Here is a 21,058-nt window from a genome sequence, read left to right on the forward strand (position 1 = left end):
CAAAAATAGGCTGAGAATCAAAGGCTAGAAAAAACATCCCAAGCAAACAGCTTTCAAAAAAAGCAAGGATTGCAATCCTAATCTCAGATAAAATTGACATCAAAGTGCAAACCATAAAAAGAGATAAGGAGGGACACTATATAATGCTCAAGGGAACAGTAGACTAAGTATTTTAAATATATATTCCCAGAATGAGAGGCCTGCTAAATATATCAACCAAATGCTCCAAAAAATGAAAAAAGAAATCACAGGCTCAACAATTTTAGGAGGTGACTTAAATATACCACTCTGAGAAAGATAGATCACAGGGAAAGAAAGTCAACAAGGAGGCTAGACATCTGAACACTACAATTAGAAAATTTGACCTGATAGATATTTACAGAGCTATTCACGCAAATACAAAAATATCATATTATTTCCAAGCCTACCTGGCACATATTCAAAGATAGACCACATGCTGGGGCATAAGGCAAATCTGCATAAATTTAAGCATATTGATATTATACAGATCTCTCTCTCTCTGACCACTATGCCATAAGACTGGAAATCAACAAAAGGAAGATGAAGAAATCCAGGGCAAACAATTGGAGGATGAATAGCTCTCTATTGGAAAAGGAGTGTGTACTTGCCCAGATCAGAGATGAAATAGGGAAATTTCTAGAAACCAATGAGAATGAGCACACGACATACCAAAACTTATGGGACACAGGAAAGGCAGTTATCAGAGGAAGCTTCATGGAAATACATACACATGAGAAAAGGAAGAGAGACATATGATTGATATGCTGGCACAAAATTTACAGAAACTGGAGGAGAGTCAACGGGATAATACTACTAATAGCAAAAGAAAAGAAATAATAAAAATCAGGGCTGAGATTCAGGAGCAGGAGAATAAGAAAACTATGGGAAAATTTTATGCTGCTAGAAGTTGGTTAATTGAAAGGATAAACAGGATCGACAAACCGCTGACAAATCTAACAGAAAGGAGGGAACAAATTTCAATACTAAGGATGAGTGATGAAAGAGGGGACATTACAACAGACCCTAATGAAATCAAAAGGATAATTACACAGTATTACGAAGGACTGTACTCCAGTGAATTCAACCACTTGGAAGACATGGGCAAATTCTTGGACAAACAATCCCTCCCTAGACTATCCCCGATGGATGTCAAGAATCTCAACAGACCATAGCAACAGAAGAAATAGACAAAGTGATCAAGGGATTACCAACCAAAAAAAAATCCTCTGGACTAGATGACTTTACAGGAGAATTCTACCAAACATCCAGAGAAGAACTGACATCAATCCAGCACAAACTCTTCCAGACCATAGAAAAAGACAGCTAACTCCTGAACTCCTTCTATGAAGCTAGTATAACTGATACTTAAACCAGGCAAGGATCCCACAAGAATCGAGAACTAAAAAAAAAAGAATCGAGAACTACAGACCAATATCCCTAATGAACACTGATGCAAAAATCCTTAACAAAATACTGGCCAACAGAATATAAAAGTATATACAACAAATAATTCACCATGACCAAGTGAGATTCATACCAGGGATGCAGGGAGGTTCAACATACAAAAGACCATTAGTATCATTCACCACAGTGACATGAAAAACTATAAGAACCACATAATGATATCGACAGATGCGGAGAAAGCATTCAACACCAATTCCTGTTTAAGACACTCAAGAAGATAGGAAATGGAAGGGAAATTCCTCAAGACAATACAAATTATACATGAAAAACCAACAGCCAACATGTTAGTCAATGGAGAAAAGACTAACACAATCCCACTGAAAAAGGGGACCAGACAAAGATGCCTCTGTCAACACTCTTACTAACATCATCCTGGAGTTTTTAGCTAACAGCATAAGGTAAAGAAAAGACATCAAAGATATCCACCTAGGGAAGGAAAAGGTGAAAGTATCGTTATTCGCAAATGATATGATTTTATATATGGAAAATCCAAAAAGCTCCAGAAGGGGAGCACTGGAAGCAATAGAGGAATATGGCAGAGTGGCAGGATATACAAGATCAACAAACAGAAGTCTATCGGACTGCTCTACACTATCTATATGGTCTCAAATTGACAGCAGCAACTTGGAAGATTAGATAAGAACTTTAGGGGAAGTGGGTTTCGATGCCTACGGAAGGAACATCTCAGGAGAGAAGCGTGAGAATGAGTGCACGAGGTGAAGAGTGTAAGCAATGCTCCTGACTTGACATGGAGACACTGTTGAATCGATGCATGCGTTGCTGCATATATTCTCAACAACACAATACATAAAATTTAAAGAAAAATAATCCATGTCCTTATAAAAATAAATGCTACCTGATCACTATACACCTGAAACAACAAAGGAAAAATAAGAGTTGGGATAGAAGGAGGATATGGAATGTGTGGTTATCTGCCTCCATGAACAATTGTGTTCTTTGCCATGAGCCCAGGATCACTAGATGGCCCCAGCTACCTGTTACAGAATGTTTGCTTAAAGAAGATGGAGGAATCTGATCAAAAAGTGGGAAATGTAGAATAAACAGAGTTTCATATTCTTGTGAACTACAAAATCTCTGGGGCCATAAGGTTTGGATGAAGCCCTGAACTCCTGCCTCTAGATCATCGCTAAAACTTAAGCCCCCAAATCCCCTGGACTCTTCTTAAGATCAAGCAATTGCTTAGCTTAACTTTACAAAGATCTGCCTTGAACATTATGCTCTCTGTGTGGGATCATATTGACAACAGCAACTCAAAGGAGTAGATGGGCACTGGGCGGGGGCGGGGGCAGGGAATTTATGTTACCGGGGGAGGGACGATTCGGAAAAGGAGAGTCGGAGTGGTTGCACACCATGGCGAACGTAATCAATGTCACGAAATTGTACGTAGAGAAACTGTTGACTTGGTGTTTGTTTACTGCGTATCATCGCAATGAAAACAATAAAACAGATTTTAAAAGTTTAAACCATTAATAGCATTTTACTTTCGAGATTAGTGAACATATCCCGTTATCAAAACGTTGGGAGTCTTGCAGCTTCCACTCACTGATCTTATGACTGCCTTGCAACTGTTTAACAAAGTTCCCTAAATGTCAACCAATCAGAAATTGCAGGCAGCATTTCCGGAGCTTTGTATATAAGCACTTTATGAATTCGAACTCCTCAGAGCACTCATTTGCTCAGAAAATGATATGTTGCCCAGTTGCAATTTGGGTATTAAATCTGCAGAGCAGTCTGTTAACAGTGTTGATTTCTTTTTTGACTCACCTTTACTAAGGATAATTCCGGAAAATACATTTGCCATTCTCACATTATACCTAGGCACATTGTAATTTTTCTTTCTGATATTACTTAAATGGGGAAATTACCTTTATGTTTATTCAGAAGCGCATAGCCCTCACAGTATCTGCCTGATGAAGCCCACATCTTGGCTGTGTCAAGATAGGAGTAGGCTGCAGCAAAATCAAACGCCTTTTGATCATCCCACCAGCCTTTCTGCTTAGCATAGTTTCTCAAGTCCTGATGCTCCCGGTCAATCTTGGTTGTTATTGAAAGCTGGTTAGAAATATTACGAACCCCCTCTGTTTTCAAAGAAGAGGAGAAGAAACAAGAAATGTCTTATTTAATATGAGGTATCTCTTGCTAAGTGATTCTTAATTATTGTTTACGCATATATCGAGACTTCTAAATTTTATGCCATGTGTATATGTATTGCAGAGTCAAGATGATAAATGAACCACGTTTTAATTAGGCTTTTTATTTTGAGATTCATAATGTAGCTGTAATAAGTCATGCAGAGAGATTCTGAGCTTCCCTTATCCAATTTTCCACAAGGGTAACAGCTTGCAAAACTATAATATAATACATGTATGTATCGTCGCAGGCTTCATTCATGTGCATGGAACATTTTCACCTGTCTTCTGACTAGTAAAACTGGAGAGTACAGGAGAAAAACACACAGGAAGCACCTGCTATGCACTTAAACCCAACGCTGTGCTATAGTGCAGGGAACATTGGTGAGAGTCAGGATTGAAAGACTTGAATTTCAAGTCTTTCACTCATGGTTCTTTGAGTTAGCCACTTTACATTTCTGGATTTCCTTGCTTGACAAATGAAAGACACATACGAGCACAAAGAAACCATGGAATAAGGAGACAAAAAAGAAAAGAAGAGCCTTCTGAAATAAACTTGCCTTGCTTTACTTAATACTATTAAAATGGTATGTTTTCATTTATATACAGGCAAAAGCTATACACCAGTGCACACACAACAATGTACGGCTCCACTCTCCTTTCCACGCTCCTCATCTATTCAGGACAGAATGTTGAAGCTCAGCCCGAAGTGGAAAGAAGAAGAAATGGTAGAGTTATGAAACAGTCCCCAAATACTAGGAAAGAGCTGAGACCTCTTTCAGAGAAAGCATGTGTGGGTTGTACAAAATGTGCCCTCCCACCGACGACCCCCCCCCTTTTCTCTTTCAGAAAACTTCTCCACAGTGCTCTTTCACTAGATGCTCTTCTTCCACTGCCCCTGCAACTCAGTCCTGCATTGAACTAGATGATAAATCTTGAAAAACAATACAATGCACTCTCTTTACTTGCAGGGGTATTTTGTTATTGAAAAACAAATGAAATCACAGAAAATTGTCTGTACCTTGTACTTTCTCCGCTGCCCAGTACTTCCCTGCGGTCTCCACAATCCAGGCTTCCTTCCTATCAGCTATCAGGAAACTGTTGTGATAACTAAATTCCATACTCCCCTCTGTACAATTTCCACCCTGGCCGTATTTTTCTAATAAATCAACAATGACATTGACGGCTTTTTCGGCTGTATCGGCTCTTTCGAGGCCAAGCCTAAAATTGAAAAGATAAAAAATGTTCTGAGATTAAAATAAATATCCATTATTTTTCTTAAGTAATTTCATGCTCAGGAGATTTTGTGTTTACATTCAAAGTAAAGTTGCTTTCAAATAAAAAGATAAACTAAAGTCTAATGATTACACTTTGCTTTCTAAAATCAGCAGGAAATCGTGACAAACAAAGCTAGGGGAGTTGAATGATGTGAAAATTCAAATTTAGTAATATGAGGAGCCGTGGTAGGGGGTTATGAGATGGGCTGCAAATTGAACGGTCATCAGTTCAAAATCACCAGCCACTCCATGGGAGAAAAGTGAGGCTTTCTACTCCCATAAAGAGTTACAGTCTTGGAAACCAACAAGAGCAGTTCTACTTAGTTCTATAGGGTCAGTGTAGGTCAGAATTGACTCGATGGCACTGAGTTTGAGTTTTGAAGACAATAGGGCTTTTAAAAGGATTGTTTTTAAATCCATTATCTTTTTAGCTTTATTTTTCCATGAATGTTTGAAGCCCCCTTATGTATGGCAAGCTATTTTGTCTCTGAGCCACCGGCAGCTCATCTGTGAAATAAGGATAATGTGACAATTAACTAAGCTACTATATAATAAAGTACCTTATTTACTTCTAATGAACTATAATTTCCAATTCCTCCCTTCCTCCCAATGAATGACATTTGAATCTTAAAATTGGATCTCTATAATCTGGAGCATTCTTGGACTCAGATTACAATATATCAAAATCCAATAAATAAATAATGGGAAAATGTGTAAAAGTCCCTTTAAAATTTAGATAAGTACTGTGGTACAAGAGTGTTAAGAGAGAGGTAAAACCTGACGAGGTCCATGCCCAGCAGCGCCTCTTCCTCACAGACTTCTTCTCTTCCCCAGACAGCTTCATTCCCAATGCACACTCCATGCTCATTGGCTCCCATTTCTGCCCCCCACAACCATGCTGGTCGACTAAGCACAACAGCATATGTCTCAGGAACCTGGTCAATTTCTATGTAAGTACACTGTAAAGAAAGTCACCGCAAGAAGCAGAAAACCAAAAGCAAGCAAGCAGACAAACACAATCCAGAATGTAAAACAAATTGATCAGAAACCATGGCCATTATTTTTTTAAGTATAGGAAATAAAATTAAATTTGAAATTTTTAATGGTCAAGGCATCATCTCAGCACACCTATGGGGCTTCTCTACGATCCTCTAGCTCCATTTTTCCCATGAACCTTTTGAAGCCCTCTCATATTAAGGATGACCCCAAATCATTCATTTTTTTCAATTATTTGTGGAACATCTGATTATAAAGCACTTGGAGAGATATGTTAGTTACAAAGATGAAAAAAAAGATGACTCAAATATAGATTTTTGCTTTCTAGAAACTAAAACTTGCACAATAACCTAGATACAACTAAAGTTATCTATAAGGGCCCAAAAGAGAAGTACAGCTCAAGTCGTATGGGAACTCAGGAGAAATATGGGTGGCATCTAGTTGTGATAGTCTTGAAATGTGATGCAGATGAAATGGATATGGGCTGATGTTTATGAACGTAGTTCTCAACCTTGGTGTCTATTTTTCCTTGGTTAGTGGTAGAAGTACACATGTGGCCCCTGAAATATAAGGGTATTGCCATAGAAGTCCCTGACATATGAGAAAGTCACCTATTAGGTCTGTCAGCATTAGCAAAATGAATGAGAGCCATTGGCTTACAAAATAAGCTAGATTTAAATACAAAGGTATTAAGAAGAACTACCCAGTGCACTGCTACCACGCTGACTCCAACTCATGGCAGCCCTATATAGGGTTCTAAGGCTGTAAATCTTTACAGGAGCAGACAGTCTTATCTTGCTCCCACAGAATAGAGAGTGGGTTTGAACCACAGACCTCAGGATTAGCAGTCCAATGCTTACCTACCCGACAGCGCCATCAGAATTGTTGCTGTTTTTCTAATAGAAACAGTATCCCAGATTTACAAACAGTTTAGGGAAAAAGAAAGAAAATATGTATGACCTAATATTTTAAAAATCTAATATGTAATGTATTTTAATATTACACTATCAATACGATAAAATCTAAAAAGTACAGCACTTATCAACAGAAGCATAGTATGAAATTTTCACTTTAAGTTCCATGTCATCTTTTTTTCTGTGAAATTATTTTAAGGGTTCCCTTAATTATCTGTGGAAGAGCTCTGGCGGCATAGTGGTTACATGTTGGGCTGCTAACTGCAAGGTCAGCAGTTTGAAACCACCAGCCACTCCACCAGAGAAAGACTGGGCTTTCTACTCCCATAAAGATTGACAGTCTGAAGAAAGAAGTTGGTGCCTGGCTAACAATTGGGAATAGTGGCTGGAGTCTTAAAGGCTTGTACTCAAATAAGCAGCCAGCTTGTATAATCTAAACATGATAACTACAAAATATGAATATGGTGAGGAGGAAAGCATCAGAGCTAAAATCATGAACACCCAATTAGGGGAGGGCTCTGGGGGACAGTGGAAATCCAAAAGCCATCTCAGAGCATCTAGTCAGACTGAGCCTCTGGCAGATCCACTATAGGCACAGCCAAGAGTCTCAAACAGCCTTACTCTCAAGAGACCACTGTGATCTTGACTCTGCTGGATCAAACTCGACCAGTTGACCACCTATAGATATGAGTTGAATTTTTTTTTGCGGGGGGCCAAGTATCTCTTACTGATTCCATAGCAGAAATTTCTCCCTTGGCTTTTTGAATGTTTATGGGGGTCCTTTCCTTCTAACACATTATTTGTATGTTTGTCTTTGTACCAGTATGACTTTGTCCTACTACCTTAGTCCTATTTATGGTTTTCTGTGGGTTCTCCTAGGTGTGAAGCACAAGAGGAATGGATGCATAATGATCATACTGCTACAAGGGGAGATAGGGAACACAAGCATGAGGGAGGGAGGGAAAGGGGATTTCGAGAGTAAACATTGAAGGCAGAAGTGGGGGGGGGGCATCAGAGTGGACTGTGATTGCATAACTCAGCTTACAGGCGATGTGACCATGAGGGGCGGGATGCTCGAGAATTGATGGGTAATGATTGTATAATTGTCCTTGATATGATTGAACAATAGAACTATTAAATTGTATGATATGTAAACTGCATCCCAATAAAGCCATTGGGGGGGGGGGAACGACTGACAGTCTCTGAAACTCACAGGGCAGTTCTACCTTGTCCTATACGGTCCCTATGAGTCAGGATCGACTCGATGCCAGTGAGCTTGGGTTTGGGTTTCATTATCTATACACCACCAAATAAGTGCAAAAACTGTGCACTGACTGTGCACACTAGGCATAATCAGATCTTTTTTTCATGGGTCATACAACTGCTGTTCCTGGAGACTGGTGTGGTTTTCCTTGTCTACATCAAGCAGAATCCTTATATTCATCAAACTCCAGCTGAAACACCACATCCTAAAGAAGCGTTCCTTGGTCCAGTCTGATTCCTTGCTCCTTCTCTGCTCTCACAGAGCAGACAGCTCTTACTTAAATCTAACATGTAGGCTGTCCTATTGGGTGTTAGTTACAGACTGCTACTCAGAACGGATTCTTTCCAGTTAGATCCCCTGCTGAGAATGCACTTTTCTACAGAATCAGAACGTATAGTTTAGCAAGATCCCAAAGTGATTCTTAGAGATCCCTGGGTGATTCTTATGTTTGACGAGAGAAAAGTTTGTTAAAATATAGATTTTGATTCCGTGTATTTGGGATGCAAATGCAAATTTTCAGCAGGGAGTCAAATGGAGTGAACTGGTTGGAAGCCCTGCAGAAGACAGACTGCTTGTCTTGACAGGAATCTGTGTCCCTTGCTTTATCTGATATGCCGGCATATGGTGATTGTGCCAATACTTAACAGAAGAATTAACACTGTTGTTGTTGTCATTTCAGTTTCCTTCAAAATATAGAAATAAAAGACAAGAAGTCTATTTTTGACTCAAATTCTTTTTCTAACTTAAAGTAGTGACTTTTTAACTTCAATCATCTCTGCCAGTGAGAGATTGAAGGATTGGTGGGAGAATCATCATCTTCCATTCAGGAGACAGGGGTTTGATTCCCAGCTGATGGACCGGATGTCTAGCTCTCATTCATCTGTCAGTGGAGGGTTGCATGTTGCTAGCCTGCTCAAACCTGACTAAGGTGGACTAGGAAGAAAAGCCTGGCAATCTACTTCGGAAAATGGGCCAACAGAAACCCAGTGGATCACAACAGTCCAATCGACAATGACCACAGCAGCGTTTCATTGCTTTTTGCATGAGGTTGCCCTGAGGGAGGGGCCAACTGGATGGCAGCTGGATGAGAACAAGTGTCTGCCAAGTAGTTAGCTCCTGCTCGAAATAACCTGTTCAAGAAATATTACTAACAATGTCTTTTACTTACCTTCAGATGTTCTCCCACATTATTATGGACTGCAGCAGGAAAATAAACAACCTCCTGTACTTCATCACAGAGTCTATCTGAATTTTTTCCAAAAATAATGCTGTTATCAACTGTTGCTGGAGGTAAAGCCACGAAGGTGTCACAGGAACAAGGCTCCATGTCGCTGTTTGATAAAACCTAAACATTATACGTATGTGTCAAAAGAAAATAAAGAGTTTTAAGTATGTGTATAAGAATTTGCCATGGTGTAGTACTACTGTATCTAATAATGAGTACTTATTAAAATTCTACACCCTATACACTGTGGAACAAAAATCAGTAAGAAAATTGCTTGGGAATTAATATTGTACTACCATGTGATAGGTAGGCTTATTGTACCAACCTGGCCAATAGGAACATGTGGGATTAATAAGGTCGCAGTTTGGTTGGAGGGCAAAGAGATAAATGGCTCAGCAAGGCCCATCCCTCTCTCTCTTGCTCTCTGGTAATCAGACCAACAAGCAGCTGCTTTAGCTAGTTCTCTGCCTCAACTTGTGAACTACACTACCTGTAGGACAGCCAACCCAAGGATCGTGTTGCTAGAGCTAGAGGTTCCCTCCAGACCTGTTTTGCCACACTACTGGTGTATATATTGCTTGAGTTTGAGGCTGCCAGATCCTGTTGTCTTACATTGCTTGAGTTCAATATCGCATCCAGGCCTGCTTCCCTAACCTCCTGAACTGCTGACTGTTGGTGACTGACTTTGCTATTTGCTGCCTGTGGCTGGACTGCCTGCATTGCCCTAGGGAATCAGCTATCTGCTTCCTTGACCTTGGACCCAGCAGCCCTCATGAGTTGAAGGACTTCCAGTATATTAACTGTTCCATAGAAGTGAGTTGAACTGAGCCCTCTGTACTGCTGTGTGGACTAATTAGCTGTTTTATATATATATATATATATCCTGGTTTTGTTTCTCTAGAGCAGTGGTTCTCAATCTTCCTAATGCAGCGACCCTTTAATACAGTTCCTCATACTGTGGTGACCCCCAACCATAAAATTATTTTTGTTGCTACTTCATAACTGTAATTTTGCTATTATGAATTGCAATGTAAATATCTGATATGCAGGATGCTTTCATTGTTACATATTGAACATAATTAAAACAGTGATTAATCACAAAAACAATATGTAATTATATATTGTGAAATATTTATTTCTAATGACAAACAAATGACATTTTTGTCTGGAAGCATGGTGTAGCATGGGTAACAGTTTTCACGCCCGGTACTCATATGTGGGCGCATCTGCATGTGGGTGGACCTGCCTGCAGACGGATACAGGAACGGTGTCTTGGTTCCTAAGACCATCGGAAATATGCTTTCTGATGGTCTTAGGCGACCCCTGTGAAAGGGTCGTTCGACCCCCAAAGGGGTCATGACTCACAGGATGAGAACTGCTGAGTCTCTCTAGAATCTAGAGGACCCTGTCTAACACATACAATAATCAATTTTGGGGGGGCACAGGACAGGGTGAGGTTTCATTCTGTTGTACAGGGTTGCTATGAGTCTGAACTGACTGGATTGAATCTTAACACGAACACAAGAACCATTTAAGAAAATGGCAATGAGAAGTTCCTTCTATGGGATAGGCCAAATTTATCCTCCAAGATCTTTCTCTTTTAAAGTCTGTTGCCTGATTCTGCTTTCCGTAGTCCATATTTGGGACCGCCACTGCCTAGACACATAGCAGCCAAAAGGCTTGGTGATCTGTGGTCATAAAGATTTTTTAAAAGCCCCATTGCTGTCTAGTTAAATCCAATTCGCTGATCCTACAAGACAGAGTAGAATGCCCCATAAAGTTTATGGAGTGGTTAGTGAGTTTGAACCACCTACCACTGTTAGCAGTTGGTAAGTATGGACCAATCTGATGCAGAAAGCCAAGGCCAATCAAAACAGTGGCTCCTGAGATCTGCTCACCCCATAAAATCCAGGGCAGAGGGGTTATGAGGCCTATTTTTGGAGATGTCAAAGGGGCAATCGGGATATATTTTCACAAAGGACAGAAGATAATCATGGGTGTTTATTGTAGAGAAGATTTATGAAAGCTGGGGGTAGCAAGGGCTGTCCTGTGAGAATTTCATGGAGAAATAGTACCCTGCCACCCTATAGCCTTAATCTTGCCCCTACAGACTTCTTTGGTTGCCCAAATTTTAAAAATTAAGAAATTTGATTTGAGACTCTGGAGTATGCCAGAACTGCCCTTTAGGCGTGGTATAAATAGGAGAGCATAGTTCTTTAGGGGAGCGTTAACCAAAACAAGAAACTCACAGCCATTAAGTTAATTATGACTCATGGTCATAATAGGAAAGAGTGGAACTGTCTCGTGGGTTTCTGAGACTATCTTTCTCCTTCGGAACAGCTAGCTGATAAATTAGAACTGCCAACCAGGAGATTAGCAGCCCAACACAGGGAAGGGTTAGAGAAACGGGAAGTGTATAGATAGTGTATAGACATAGTTGGAAGATAGAGATATCAAGAAACAATAGCTTCACCCCTTTGGGTACTTTTGCTTAATGAAGCTTTCCATGATTTTACAGCAATAATTTTTTACTATGCCTGTAAGTAGTAGACAGTGAGGTCCTTGAGAGCTAGGAGTTATGTGTCTTATGAACCTTTACATTTTCAATGCTGGAACTCATGTTAGGGGAAAACCCTACAAACCCAGTATTTGTGCAAAGGAAAGGAGTCTGATTATAGTTGGAGAAGAATGAAGATTATAATACAGGCAAAACTGAAGTTGTGAAAGAGAATCAATGATGCAGACAACTACAAAGATGTCAGTAAAATTCCAAATGATTGGTATCTTCAGGAGGGCATTTGTATTCATCATTTGGTTATAGAACTGAGTATGTTATGTTTTTATTTGAAATTTAGAAAAATGTTAAATCCTAAATTTCAGTAGAAAACTTCAGTGTCTTATACTTTCCATATTGTTTCCAGGACAGGAAAACTATTTTAGGGCCCTGGTGTGTAGTGGTTACATACTGATTGGGCTGTGATCCCCATCGTCAAGCAATGACTCAATGGCAGTGAGTTTGGCTTCTGGTTTAGTCCCATTATTTTATAACCTCAAACTCTTAGAATTACCTTATATTGGCAGATACCAGCAATATTGGGGGGAGGGGTTGTTTAAATCTAATGTTTTACTACAAAGAAAGGAAATTTACTCAAGTAAGAATCAACGTCAGCCTGAAACTCAAGGGGTTTTTTTCAGTGATGGAGAAGGGGTCACTATTGCTTTACTTTTCTTCAGTTTGTACTTTACGTCCTGAACTCTTCTACTTTTGTTTCCTTTAGCTCCAGAACCACTGCATAATTTTCAGGTGCTATATAAGCTAGAGGAAATCTGGGGGAGTAATGGTTATGCATTGGGCTTCTAACTGCCACGTCAACAGTTTGAAACCACTAGTCACTCTGCAGGAGAAAGAGGAGGCTTTCTACACCCAGAAAGAGAGTTTCAGAAAATCACAGGGCAGTTCCACTCTGTCCTGCAGGGTCACTGGGAGTCAGATTGATTCCATGACAGTGAGTTTGGTTTGTATTTAATCTTCCTCTTCATGACTCCTACATCACTAGTAAAATAAAAGATACTATCTCTTGAGGCTGTGATGAGAATTAAATAACATAGAAGGATTCTGCACTGTGCATATAGAACACACTAGACACTCGAGAGTTGCTACTGTGAATTGACAGAAAATTAAGTTCTCATTGAAAGGGCTTGTTTGTGACATGGGGAGGTGGATCAGAACCCTGGGGTCCCAGGGACCATCAAACTACATTGGGTGACCTCAGTTGTCTCCCTGGGAATGTAGAAGTTATCCAGGCTTGGAGGAGGAAGGGAGGCCTTGAGATCCTTTTTCTAACGAACTCCCAAGCATTTTCACCATCAGTCTGCTTTTGTAAAGATTGATCACCCTATGGGGCAGTTCCACTCTGTCCTATCCGGTCGCTAGGGGTGTTTTCAAAGGAGCCCCCGTGGCACCCACCGTGGTTAAGCTTTAGCTCTAAGTTGGCAAGCCACGATCCCTAGTGGCCCTACGGGGAGTTAGACTTGACGATGTGCCCAGGAAAAACCACGGCCTGGAAACCCGTGGGGGCAGTTCTTCTGGGACCCTGGGGCTCACCCTGGGTCTTAATTACCTTGCAACAGCACCTAACCACAAAGACGCGTTTTCAACACTGGGCAGTGCCCTGCACCGCGCAGCCGGGACCACAACGGCGAGGGGTCTGCCCTGGGGGAGACACCGCGCCTTTACAAAACCGTCCCGCGTGCCCCTCGCCCACAGATTGTGTGAGTGAGTTAACACCACAGATGCACAATAGTTATGTAACTCGAATGACACGGCGTCACCCACTCCGCACTACGCCACCCAAGCCCCTCGGTCCCGCGGGTCGGGCGGACGGCCCTCCTTCCCGGACTCATTATGCACGCCCCGCCCCCGGCGCCCGCCCCTCACCTGGCCTCCGAGCTTTTCCCTCGGAATCAGAGGAAGGGGCGAGGAGCGAGGGCCGGAACGCGATACCGGAAGCGGTCACCTTTGACCTCGGAAGTCCCCGCGTTCGCCAGAGGCGCAATTCCGGTTAGGCGGCGAAGTTTGTTGACGTTTGGTCACTGCCCAGAGAGAGCGGCTGCCTTCCCCTGTTCGGACTCCAAGATGGGGAAGTCCTTCGCCAACTTCATGTGCAAGAAAGACTTTCATCCCGCCTCCAAATCCAATATCAAAAAAGTGAGTCCGGCGAACTCGGCGTCTCGGGTCGGGGCCCTGGCCCACCTGCCTCCTCCCTTGCGAGTGGTGGTGTCGCCGGCATCCCCGGGCTGCGTCCCTTTCCCTGGCCGCACGCCCTCGTGCGCCCTTCCTTCTCCCGCTGAACGTGGCTGATCCGCAACGTCTACTGCTCGGCAGCGAGGGGAGATTCGAAGACTGGGGGAGGGAGGGCCCCTCAGTGCTTGCCTCCACGGATTCTCTTTCGGACGTGGGTCCCTGTACCAAGATGACTACCTGTGTCCTTAAGGGAGTTCTTAAAAAGAGACGCAAATGGTGCGTCTCCGTCTTAACCGATGATGTAGTGCCTGTGTGATGACCTTGTAGAAATGTAGCGCTTTTTAATAGCAAGGACAGGCCGGCTGGGTGCAGTACTGAAAAGACATGCTGCATAATCCCAGTATTTGATGGAAAACGGAATGGGGGAGTGGAAGGAGCCTGGGCTATGGAATCAGGCCTGGATTCTACTTATTTTAACGTAGTTACTTTGAGCCCCGAGACCGTGGAGGAAAATAGTTTAATATCACTTATCATCAGTCTCCTAACCAGCATGTTAAGAATGATCCGTCCCCGTGAGGTTTAATAAAATAGTGGCAATAAAGGATCTGTACCAAAGTACGGTAGGTCCCTAACTCAGTACCTGTCACAGAGAGGAAGTGCTTGATGAAATAAATACCTACTTGTAAAGCTGAACTTGAGGCTTTTGTTTTTTAGTAAGCCATTATCACCGTGCTTTGCTGACCCATCTTCACTCCCGAGACCAGTAGTTCTCAATCTTGTTTGGTTCTTGCCCTCCTAGAGGAGAGGTCCTTTCCCCTTTCTCATCACCCACTCCCAGGCCTCGTGACCACCCATAAGCTTGGGGCTCTCTATACATTTGCCATTTCTTGTCTTTTCATATAAGCAAGGCCGTGCAGTACGTCTTCTTTTTAATGGGTGTATTTCACTCAGTATCATGTCTCCCAGTTCCATCCCTATTGTAGAATGTATAAAGGCTTCAAATTCTCCCACTGTGTGAGTGCTATTCCAAATTTTTTGTGTCGATTGCTTGCTCATGGGCAGGTAGGTTGTTTCCACTTTTTGGCTGCTGTGAATAGTTCTGCAGAAAACTTGGGTGTACAAGTTTCTTTTTGAGTCTGCTTTCAATTCTTTTTTATCTATATCTGGAATTGCTGGATTGCTGGATTGTGTGATAGTTCTGTTTGGTGTGTGAAACCACTTCACTGTTTTCCACAATGGTTATTCCATTTGCATTCCCACCAGCCACAGATAAGGACTCCAGCTTCCCCTTTAGTTTTTTGTTGTTTGCTGTTGTCGTTTGGTTGGTGTTTTAATAGTAGCCATCTAGTTGGAAGTGAAATGATAACTCATTGTGGTTTGTGGTTTTGATTTGTAGCTACCTCTCTGTGACTTTTCATTTGTTTGGTGGCCTTTTTGGTAAAATGTCTACTCAACTCTTGGTCCATTGTATGATTGCATTATTTGTCTTTTTATTGTGGTGTTGAAATGTTACATATATTTTGGTTATTAGATTCTTATTGAATATATGGTTTCCAAAGATATTCACCCTGTCTTTTCTCCTTTGGGGATTTGTCTTTTGCTATTTATTATATTTGATAATCCATTGTTAGAGTTAGGCCTGGCAGTGTTACATTTGCTTGTTCTTCCAATAATTTTAGGATTTTCATTTGCACATTTAGTTCCTTTATTTTCTTACTTCCTTACTTATTACTTGTTTTGTGTATAGTTTGAGACAAGGATCCTGCTTCATTTTCTGCATGTGGAAATCCAGTTTCCCCAGCCAGCACCGTTTATTGAAGAGACTCTTCTTTCTCCTCTGAAGGAACTTGGTGCCCTGGTCAAAAATCAGTCAGTTGACCAGAGATGTGGGGCACCATTTTGGCACTTTCAGTTCTAGTCTATTCTTTTATGTGCTGGTGGTAGCCAGTACCAGATTGTTTTGATTAATGACGTTATGTAGTATGCTTAAAATCAAGAACTATTATTTTTCTACTTTGTTATTCTCTTTCAATATAGTTTTAGCTATTTCTAGCCTCTTGCCATATGAAGTTTGAGATTGGCTTTTCTATTTTCTGTAAAGAAGGTTGTTGGAACTTTTATTAAGATTATATCCAATCTGTATATTGCTTTGGATAGTATTGACACGTTAACAGTATTAAGCTTTGCGATCCATGAACAAGGAACATCTTTAATCTCTTTAGAGAGGCCTGGTGGTACAGTGGTTAAATGATGGGCTGCTAACCAAAAGATCAGCAGTTTGAACCCACCAATCCCTCCCTGGCCGAAAGATGGCCGAAAGTTTAGTCTAACTCATAAAGATTATGCAGTCTTAGAAACTGTGGGGCAGTTCTATTCTTTCCAATATAGAGTCAAGATGAGTTGTTAATCCACTCAATGGCAATGAATTGGGGTGTTTGTTTTTTTTCAGTAATCTCTTTCAGTAGTTTTTTCATAGTTCTCATTATATAAATCCTTTACAAACTCTAATTATTTTAAGGTAGTTTACTCTCTGAGATGCTATTGTAAATGGAAGTGTGTCCTAATTTCCCCTTTCATATTTCTCATTGCTGGTGTATAGAAGAAACTCAACTAATTTTTGTTTGTTGATCATATATACCTTGCAGCTTTACTGAATTTCTCTATTAGGTGTAGATATTTTCATGTGGACTCTGTAATTTTCTATATATAGAATCATATCATTTGTGAATAGAGAGAATTTTACTTCTTTGCCCAGCTAGATGCCTGTTACTACATTTTCCTGCCTTTTTTCCCCTTCCACTGTTGTTGAGTCTAACTCATGAGTATGAGTTGAGTCTAACTCATAGCCACACAGAGAAGAACTGACTCCCTACAGGAGTTCAAGGATATAAATCTTTACAGGAGCAGACATCCTCATCTTTGTTCTACAGGGCAAGTGGTGGTTTTCAACTGCCAACTTTGTGGTTAGCAGTCCATTGCATAACCATTGTGCTATGAGGGCGTCTACATTTTCTTGCCTTACTGCACTGGTCAGAACATCTAACAAACTGTTCACTAGAAGTGGTATGTGTTTTCACCCTTGTCTTGTTCCCAATTTTAAGGATGAAAACTCTTAAGTCTTTGCCATTAAGTTGTCTGCTGGCTTTTTATATATCCTCTGAATCATATTGAGGAATTTCCCTTCTATCCCAATCTTCTTTGCAGTTTTCAACAAGAAAAATGTTGGATTTTATCAGATGCTTTTTCCTGCATCCATAGTGATTGTATTCTTTCCTTTGTTTTCTCGATGTGGGATATAACAATCATGGATTTCCTAATGCCGAACCATCCCTACATTTCCGAAATAATGTCACTTGGTTATGTTTCTTTTTATAGGTTTTAGTTGGTGAGTTTGTTCTCTTGGTACTGACTAATCAGATTTTTCACTTATTTCAGCATTTTCAAAGTGCATAAGGTTATGGAGTTTTGTACCTAAAGAAGCTTGGTAATCATTCAGCCTCAGCTCCTTATTCCATAAATATATATATCTATATTTGCCAGTGTAAGATATGACAAAATAATTATAAATTATCAAGGGCTCATGAGGGAGGGGGGAGCAGGGAAGGAGGGGGGGAATGAGGAGCTGATGCCAGCGGCTTAAGTGGAGTGCACATGTTTTGAGAATGATGATGGCAATAAATGTACAAATGTGCTTTATACAATTGATGTATGTATGGATTGTGATAAGAGTTGTTGTATGAGCCCCTAATAAAATGATTTAATATATATCTATATTTGCCAGTGGTTACACAGAGTTGAGCGAGAACTGGGATCTCGACAACTCATCAGGTGAGTGCTTATTCTACAAACCAGGTGGTGTGTGCATGGTTGCAATTAAGGTTGAGAGAGGCTTCACAGAGACTTTTGTTTTGTGATTTCTTGACATGAGTAACCTTTACCCCAAGTACAGACATGGTTGTCCTCCACATACTCAAAGGTTTGGCCATTTTTATAGTGAAGAGATCAGGTGGAATTTGGAGGTTCACTTTTGTTTGTTTAAGTTTAGAGACAAATAGAACCAAAATTGCATTATTTTCTATTTGAATTGTTTGCTTTTGGCTTTAAAAATTAATGAAACAACTTTCCCATAAGAAAGGGGGGGGGTGGACAGACAATAACTTTTATAAATCTTCCTTGGGAAAGTTTGTAAAGTAGGGACAAACTGTGAAATTCTATGTGCCCCATCTCTGTAAAATTTATGGCTGACTTGTTTAAATTAGTTCCACACCTTTTCCAGAATGGAAGAGAATTAAGTGGTTTTGATTAATAGGCCTTTTTAGATAGTTGACATTTTTTGGGGGGAAGAGGTAATATCTCACTACCTTTATTAACCAAGTGATAAAGGATATTTCTTAAATATAAATAAATAGAAATGTAGGGGGAAGTTCCATTTTACACCTTTGGGCCTTTGCCTAAATAGTTCGCTCTGCCAATCATATCTCCTCCCCCTTATTGTTCACTGGCAAAGCCTTGATCTTCTTCAGAACTGTGCATAGCGCATGGGAGGGTACTTGTATGTAGGGCTGTTCCTCTCAACAGTTTGTAATAGAGATAGATTGGAAATGCCTACAAGTACAGTGGGGCCTTCCTCCCTAATTCCTCAAAAGTTCCCTACCTTGGCGTAATTCTTATTTGCCTATATGTATTTCTCTTGCCCAATTATCTAACTTTCTTGTTATTTACTTACATGGTTCATAGCTCTTCTATGAACTTCGTAAGCTGACAAGTTTCTCACTATAAGGACTTGTAACATAGCATCCATCTGGACTGGCCTGAGTTCCTGAGGGATAAGAATTAGTGTCCACAAGAAACTGGTTTTTATGTGGTGGTCAAATAGACCTTCATTTGTAAACTTCTATACCATTCTCACGCCACCCAGGCTCCCCGGGGTAGTCTGGATTTCTCTGCTGCTGTCAGTTGTTCCTTCAGTGGCCACATGGAACTCACAGACCATGCTCAGACCATGTGGTCATTAGGAAGGTAGCAGGCTACAACTTGAGATCAAGATCAGTTTGGAAGTCACAGGAACAAGTCAGGATCCGGACGGGAAGCCCATAAACATGGTCTGGAAAGCTTTCCCGAGGCAGGGAGCACATTCCTCCCTTCCTCACGTTCTGGACAGCTTCTAAGCAGGACTGCTCTCTTTGCTGCTCTGTCCATCTGTGTCACAGACTCTCCTCCAGCCCTGCAAACCTGCCAAAGGCCCTTTCTGACTGCTCTGCCGCAGGGCGCCTCTTCGGGGCCAAACTTCTTGCTCACACTTTTCTTGAAGTTCCCTTCCTTTCTCTTCCTGCCTCTTTCCTTTTCTCTAAAAACTGCTGCAGGGTTAGTTGGTTATATAAACACATTTTGTCACGTTCAAGGGATGACCTTCCCAGCATGTCCCCAAACTGACCCATCCCTCAGTGGACTGTAAGCCAGTCAGTGTAGTTGGGTGAATTTTCAAGTCACTGTTTGAGCAGTAAATCGACCAACATCCATAAGGCATGTAAAGTGAGCTAATCACAACGTGTCCAGTAGCCCAGAACTAGACAGGAGAAGTATCACACCACTGGGTTGTGTACAGCTTACCCAGAAATGTCAGTCACCCTGCGGAGTCACCCTCAAGCCCTTTTCCAGCGAAGTCATGCAGAAGGCCTCTCAAGGAACTCATTTCACCAGAGTGCCCTGGTGTTTCTCTTCTTTAAACTCGGTGTGTTTGAAGACAGATTTGACTTGATTTTTGTGTTGACTAGTTGTCTTTATTCTGAAGGTGCTAGGGAGGCAATGATAACCTCTAAAGCTGGAGGTAACAGGATACGTGCCAACACTGGAAATGTGGGCTTTCACCTTCGCGAACTTGATGAAGCTGAGAATGGCATACAGGGACACATTGAACCTGTGATTGATAACCCTGCTCTCTGTAGTTTCCTTCCTCTTTTGTTTTTGTTCCGGGGTCTGTGGGCCTTGTTTAACCCTAGTGGTGTACCCTGTGCTAAAGGTGTCTAAAAACCTCTCACTGCCATCAAAATTGATTGCAATTCCTAGATTAGAGCAATTAATTCCATTTATAGACAAGTAGTGTCCCACTCTCCGAAATAACAGGTGTCCAGACTGAGTGTAGGAAGTTGTTATATGCACTGTGTTAAAAATGGTTCCCAACTTGGACATTTTTGCCTGAAAGTTTGATCATTTTGAATGATTGGATTTGAGGACTTTCATCAAAATAAGATTTATTGAAGTGCTATATTGTGATGATGTATTATTTATGACAAATGGATTGTTATAAGTTGTAAACTATCATCTTCTATTTTATTATATTTTGAAAACTTAAACTTCCCATTAATTTAAATCCAACTATTGAGTTCTTTTGCCTCACTAATTTAGGTATGGATGGCAGAACAGAAAATATCATATGATAAGAAGAAACAAGAAGAATTAATGCAACAGTATCTTAAGGAACAAGAATCATATGATAATAGGTAAGAAATTCCAATGTGTGTTCATGTTTTTGGAATATTAACTACATGAAAATAACTCCTTACCAAACCATAGATTCAGTCACCTTTTTAAAAATGAATGCTGCGGTGACAGGAGTCAGTCCTCTCCTTGTGAAATACCTACTATCCGTTTTTACAGGATATAAATCTTACAGGAGCAGACATCTGCATCTTTGTTCTACAGGACAACTGGCACATAAATCATACAGTTCAGTAGTTCAATCATACCAAGAAGAATTGTCTAATCATTACTCCTATCAATTTTAGAACTTTATTTTTATGGTTGGTTAAATTGCTTTTAATTTGAGTTGTGTAATCACCATCAGTTCTATTGCTCTTTTCACCCTTCTGCATACTTTGTTTAATCCCCTCTGCCTCCCCTTCTCTCACCCGCTCATCCCTACCTCCCCACTAAACCCTGCATCACTTATTATCTCTGTGCATCTGCTACTCTTTTCTGTACTCCACAAACTGGAAAACCCAAC

At 40.9% G+C, this 21,058-nt stretch overlaps 2 protein-coding genes across 3 annotated transcripts in view; one reads left to right on the plus strand and one right to left on the minus strand.

The window, feature by feature from the left end:
• Positions 1 to 13,904, minus strand: part of SCRN3 (secernin 3) — a 28,390-nt gene extending 14,486 nt beyond the window's left edge. The window contains exons 1-5 of one of the 2 annotated variants that reach the window (XM_075529034.1): positions 13,750 to 13,904; positions 9,255 to 9,431; positions 5,690 to 5,871; positions 4,657 to 4,856; positions 3,372 to 3,584 (exon numbers count right to left, since the gene is read on the minus strand). In XM_075529034.1, coding sequence (XP_075385149.1) covers positions 3,372 to 3,584; positions 4,657 to 4,856; positions 5,690 to 5,871; positions 9,255 to 9,413 — 754 coding nt within the window. In that variant the 5' untranslated portion in view covers positions 9,414 to 9,431; positions 13,750 to 13,904. Of the gene's footprint in view, positions 1 to 3,371; positions 3,585 to 4,656; positions 4,857 to 5,689; positions 5,872 to 9,254; positions 9,432 to 13,749 lie in introns of those variants that run through there. The other variant, XM_075529035.1, reaches the window with a different exon arrangement.
• CIRSR (corepressor of RBPJ and splicing regulator) overlaps positions 13,850 to 21,058 on the plus strand; it is a 35,660-nt gene continuing 28,451 nt past the window's right edge. The window contains exons 1-2 of the mRNA XM_075529036.1: positions 13,850 to 14,019; positions 20,461 to 20,555. Of these exons, the coding sequence (XP_075385151.1) occupies positions 13,948 to 14,019; positions 20,461 to 20,555 (167 nt within the window). The 5' untranslated portion in view covers positions 13,850 to 13,947. The remainder of the gene's footprint in view (positions 14,020 to 20,460; positions 20,556 to 21,058) is intronic.

Source organism: Tenrec ecaudatus, chromosome 13, assembly GCF_050624435.1.
Source record: "Tenrec ecaudatus isolate mTenEca1 chromosome 13, mTenEca1.hap1, whole genome shotgun sequence".
In the NCBI taxonomy this organism is placed as follows: domain Eukaryota; kingdom Metazoa; phylum Chordata; class Mammalia; order Afrosoricida; family Tenrecidae; genus Tenrec; species Tenrec ecaudatus.